Source organism: Anopheles stephensi, unplaced genomic scaffold, assembly GCF_013141755.1.
Source record: "Anopheles stephensi strain Indian unplaced genomic scaffold, UCI_ANSTEP_V1.0 ucontig309, whole genome shotgun sequence".
Taxonomy (NCBI): Eukaryota; Metazoa; Arthropoda; class Insecta; order Diptera; family Culicidae; genus Anopheles; species Anopheles stephensi.
Window position 1 is genome coordinate 1 of NW_023405246.1, and position 5,581 is coordinate 5,581.

Sequence of the window (5,581 nt, forward strand, 5' to 3'; positions counted from 1 at the left end):
CGAACAAGCTACGAAGCATCGCACATCGCCGCGTCGCGCTCTCAACGAACTCAACTGAAACCCAAGCCTTCATCATGTCGGGCCGTGGAAGGGAGGAAAAGTGAAGGAAAGGCAAAGTCCCGCTCGAACCGTGCTGGTCTGCAGTTCCAGTTGGCCGTACCATCGTCTGCTGCGCAAAGGCAACTATGCGAGCGTGTCGGTGCCGGCGCACCAGTGTATCTGGCTGCCGTGATGGAGTACCTGGCCGCTGAAGTGTTGGAATTGGCAGGAAACGCTGCACGAGACAACAAGAAGACGCGCATCATCCCGCGTCATCTGCAGCTGGCCATCCGCAACGACGAGGAATTGAACAAGCTGCTGTCCGGGTGGACCATCGCCCAGGGTGGTGTGCTGCCCAACATTCAGGCCGGCTGTTGCCGAAGAAGACCGAAAAGAAGGCCTAAGCTCACTAGCCAGCCACCAGCTGCTCCACCAAAAACCGTCCTTTTCAGGGCGACAAATCGTATTGCTAAAGAATATGTTGAACCATTCCTGTTCCCTCCCTAACCGTACCTTCGAAAATCTGCATGGAGAACGCTCAAGTATCCCACCCAGCCTGCCAGCCTGTCTCAGGTAACGCATGCGCGATGAAGTAGAAGCCTGCCACACAGCCTCATTAATCTGATCCGCATCCGCCTGACCTTCAGTGCAGGGTGCAGCCAAAACATCCATAAAATTAAAATAGCAAACCTTGTACAGGTAGGAATTAACCCTCCCACACGGACAGGACTGAGGATATGAGGCTTTCTTAATTAAACAAATTCTACGCTGTTTCTCGACCCGGACCGACTGCACATGTATTTCCATTCCATGTAATCTATTTGATAAAAGACTCGGCGAATAGGCTCCAAAACGGGTCCGGCAATCCTCTACACGTCAAGCAGCGGCATGGTTGGGACATACAAGTTTAGTCTGTAGTCCCGCAACAAATAATTCTTCTTCTTCCCAGGCATTACAAGCTCGAGCGGTCTTGGCCTGCCATTTCTGGCTTTCTGTGACTTGATTGTACCCGTAGCAAAGTAGTCAGCCCTATGTACGCCCTAGGCGGTCTGGATGGGATCTAAACCCGGTCCTATTGTGTGTACCCGGAGCCAATTTCGCTGGTTCAGCGACTCGATGCCCAAATCGTATCTTGAAATGTTTCAAATTTGCCCCAAAAGAAATGTAGTTTTATTTCTATCTTATGCTAGTTTTGTTTTCGTTCCATTCGCATTCCCATTCCATATTCCAGGGATCAGCTTTGCCCGTGAACAACACAACACACAGGGTTTGGTCTGATAATAGTACACAGTTTTGAGATTGTATCGAAGGATCGAATAAAATTGCGTCACAAACTTCACCAACCACCACCCAGAAGAGTTGTGATTTTTTCACAACTACCCCCACGGGGGACTAAAAACGACGGCGGCGGTGGCGGCAAAAGGAGTGGCAATGGGAGTGATCTGGTTGTTTGTACAACGCGTACGTCGGTGCCATCACTGGTGCCGGTACAATAATATTACAATGTGCATGTTCATAGGCGACGACATAGTTAAAAAAAAACGATGACACTTATCGTCTGAAACCGTCGTCGTTGGTCTAAAATAAACGCGTCCTCGAGGCGAAAAGGCGCGCACGCATTAAACGTCGGGTAAAAGGTCGGGCGCGTCATTTTGTTTTTAAGTGGAGTTTCTGTTTTCCAGTCGTTTAAGCAATGTGTGGCGCTTGGGCAGCACCGATCGAACTAAGGAGCAGTAGAGCATCCTGATGGAGATTGCATACGCGATGGGCGCAAACACTTATACTGAAATGATTCTATCCTGTTAATAATATGTTGTTGTGAACGAGTCCACATGAGGCTTTCGAATTCTAGGATCGGCCGGACAATTGTACAGTACTGAGATTTCGCACTTAATCTGTGCGAAGCAGGCCTTGGTCACGAACTGCATTTGTGCGGGCAACAGAGGAATCAGCTATTTTATAAGATAGCATATCGCGAGACGCATGAGCGTAGCGAGAGCTTCGCCAGAGAAATCACACAAAAAGAGAGCGTTTCTACCAACACTTCGTAACGTTTCTCTCGATCCTTGCGTGTGCGACGGCAGGCTTTTCAATGCTGCTTTTTTGTGACACTATACATATGTTTGATTTTCACTGATCACAATCGGGAAGGGACCTGCGCGTGTTGCTCGTCTCACTTCATGGACAGTTCCGTACGTTGCTACGAAATTTAAAAAAAAAACCCCTGTCGTACCGTGTCTCAGCGTCTGCACTAGATGGCGTCTCTCTTTGAGCTTGCCTGAATACTGGTTCTGTTCGATATTCGAATCACCGCAAACGAACACCAATGATCACTTAGAATAATTCTCAATATTTTCAAACCAACCATCAATCAAAGTTGTAAAATGTAGGCATTTTAGGCAACGCTAACGGATTGTGGTCCTGAAAAGGACCGTTGAGATGAGCTGGCAACAGCTGTGTTCGCTGGCTGGCGGGGTCGTCGGGCTTAACCTCCGAAACCGTACAGAGTGCGACCTTGACGCTTCAGCGCGTACACGACGTCCATCGCTGTGACGGTCTTGCGCTTGGCGTGTTCGGTGTAGGTGACCGCATCACGGATCACGTTCTCCAGGAATACCTTCAGCACGCCACGAGTTTCCTCGTAAATCAGGCCAGAGATACGCTTCACTCCTCCACGGCGGGCCAGACGACGGATAGCTGGCTTGGTGATTCCCTGGATGTTATCGCGCAGCACTTTGCGATGACGCTTGGCTCCTCCTTTTCCCAGACCTTTGCCTCCCTTTCCGCGTCCAGTCATTTTGATCCGTAAGGTTCAGGTTCACAATGCACAATAAATGCTCTCGGCGCGAGACCGCGCCATTATATACACTTTAGGCCACACCAACACATGCGTACCCTCTGTCGTACGCTCGCTGCGAGGAAGTGTGCATGTGTGCAGGCCGAGCGATCTTATAAAAGGGGCGTCGGAAGTCGTGAAACTCTACATACCGTGCCTGGACTTCGACCAGTGTGGTTATGCTGCCTGCGATTAGTGCCTGCTACTTGACTGTGCTTCTTGGTGTGCCCGTGTTGTGCTACTGTACCTGTGCTGTGATTCTCCGTGTATCGTATTTGTACCTGTGTGTGTGTTCGTGTGCTGCGCTTGTGCCTGTTCGTGAGTGTAGCCTCGTAGCCTGCTTCGGCTTCGACTTCGGCTATGCCGAAGCGTGGTAGAAGGAGGAGTAGGAAGCCAGACTCGGTAGGATCGAGCTCCGATTCGGCCGAGTCCAAGCGCTCGAGGAGCGTGGTTTCTTCCTCTTCGGAGGAATCTGACGATACGATGAGCGTGGACAGTACGGAGTCACGTTCATCCACCAGCGTGCAGGAGGATAACTCGGCACAATTTGTCACCGTAAACCGGCGACAACGGAAGGCAGTCCCGACAACGAAGCCTTCCACAACACCAGCTACGCCCGCTGTTCCTGCAGGGCGTACATCGGCTCCGGCTCCCGTATCGGCGGCAAAAATGCCTCCGATCACGGTGAAGTCACTCCCAGTAGCTGTCCTGCGTCCGGAACTGCAGGCTCGTGGAATCACACCAGAGTTCCGTATCTCCGGCGTAGGCACGTCAATCACCGTTCGATCTCCTGCTGAACAGCAGGAGGTCCTTAACTACCTGCAGCAGCGGAATGCGGAATATTTTTCGCATGACGCTAAAAACATGCGTCCCTTCAAGGCGGTGCTTCGTGGGCTTCCGGAAACGGACCTCGCGGAGATCGTTTGTGAACTGAAGGAAATCCACCAGCTCGACGTTTTGGAGGCGTTCGAGATCAAGCGCCGCGCAGAGGGCATTCAAACCAGGTTGTACCTGGTTCATTTCAAGCGAGGAACATGCTCGCTAAAAAAGCTGGAGGCAGTACGGTCAATCCAGCAAGTCATCGTGCGATGGGAGCCGTACCGCGGAGGGAAGAAAGGCCCGACGCAATGCCATCGATGTCAGGCTTTTGGGCATGGTACTCGCCATTGCCAAATTAAACCTCGGTGTGCCATCTGCGCGGCGGAGCATCTCTCGGAGCAGTGTCCATCGGGTTCGGGCACAGTAAAGTGCTCGAACTGTGGTGCTGCTCATCGCGCCGATGATCCGTCGTGTCCAAAGCGGGCCAAATACATCGAGATTCGTCAGCGCGCCAACGGTCGAAACTCTGCTCCTCCACCAGCCAAAGCTAACGTGTGGCACGCGCTTCCACCGTTAGCCACCATCCAAACCACACTCCCACACTCCATTCCTCCTCCGGTGTTGCACACTGCTCCCAAGGCCAAAAGCTTTGCGCAGATTGTGTCAGCACCAACCACTCCGAGCGTCCGACCTACGGCAGCGCGCACCCCACAACCTAACCCAACAGTACCACAACCTAAACCAACTTCTTCTTCTTCTTTGCAATCCACAGCACCGAGATACAATCTTGCGAAGCGACTGCAGGACATCAAGAACGCTCCAGACACACCAGCTACAACACCAACCACAACTCCAGCCACAACTTCATCGGAAGACCTGTTTAGCCCGGAAGAGCTATTCGCTATATTTAGCAGAATGCTCCCGAAGATCCGCCTTTGCCGCAACAAGGGAGAACAAATCGCCGTTATCGGAGAACTATTGATGCTCCTTCACTGACCGGGCGCTGCGAGTCATCACATGGAATGCTCAGTCCGTCCGGACTAAGCAAATTCCACTCGGTGACTTCCTCGTCCGGCACAACATCGATGCAGCGCTAATAGTGGAAACATATCTCAAGCCTGAGATGAGTTTCTTCTTAGGCAACTACACCATCCATCGTCTGGATCGCACCACCTCCCGAGGCGGCGGTGTTGCCATAGCGATCCGACGTGGAATCCGGCACACACTACTCCCGCACTACAACACCACCACCATAGAAGCAATAGGCGTCCAGCTCCATACCGACACCGGTCCACTGCAGCTTACGGCAGTCTACTGTCCGCGGCAGTGCACTCTGTCGCGGAGAGCTACGTTCCGACAAGAGCTACACATCATCACCAGCAATCCGGCCCGTTCACTCATTGGGGGTGATCTCAACGCCAGGCACCAGTTGTGGGGCAACGTACGGAGCAACACAAATGGAATCGCCCTGGCGGACCTGTTGCAGCGTGGGAATTTCGTCGTGCAGTTCCCCGATGCTCCAACACACATCCCCAACCGAGGTATCCATTCAATAATAGATATTTTCCTTTCTAATTTCATCTGCAGCAAACCCCAAACCATCGATGAGCTGAACTCAGATCACTTCCCGGTCTTAACGGAACTGAATCTGAATGCAACCCGACATCCACCTCTACTGCGAAAGGACTACTGCCACACCGACTGGGCTCGCTTTGGGAGAACCGTGGACCAGCTTATCGACAACACTGACGTTGGTCCCGCGATACCCGACGTTGACGCAGCAATCGCCCGGTTCGAGAGTGCCGTCAAAGCAGCTGAAGCGGAGTGCGTCCCGGAGAGGAGTGTGCGTGGTGAGATTCTCGTTCTCGATGACCACACGCGATCACT

The 5,581-nt window shown here is 52.4% G+C and overlaps 1 protein-coding gene across 1 annotated transcript; it reads left to right on the top strand.

The window, feature by feature from the left end:
- The first annotated feature begins 3,029 nt into the window (after window positions 1-3,029).
- Window positions 3,030-5,157, top strand: LOC118516508. Its single transcript, XM_036062439.1, has 2 exons — window positions 3,030-4,031; window positions 4,467-5,157. Exons 1-2 carry the CDS (start codon window positions 3,236-3,238, stop codon window positions 4,688-4,690), a joined length of 1,020 nt encoding a protein of 339 aa, XP_035918332.1. The 5' UTR covers window positions 3,030-3,235; the 3' UTR covers window positions 4,691-5,157.
- Window positions 5,158-5,581: the final 424 nt, after the last annotated feature.

Coding starts and splice junctions, on each gene's coding strand:
- LOC118516508 (XM_036062439.1), top strand. CDS start 3,236: ATGCCGAAGCGTGGTAGAAGGAGGAGTAGGAAGCCAGACTCGGTAGGA. Junction 4,032..4,466: donor ATGTCAGGCTTTTGGGCATG/GTACTCGCCATT, acceptor TGCAATCCACAG/CACCGAGATACAATCTTGCG.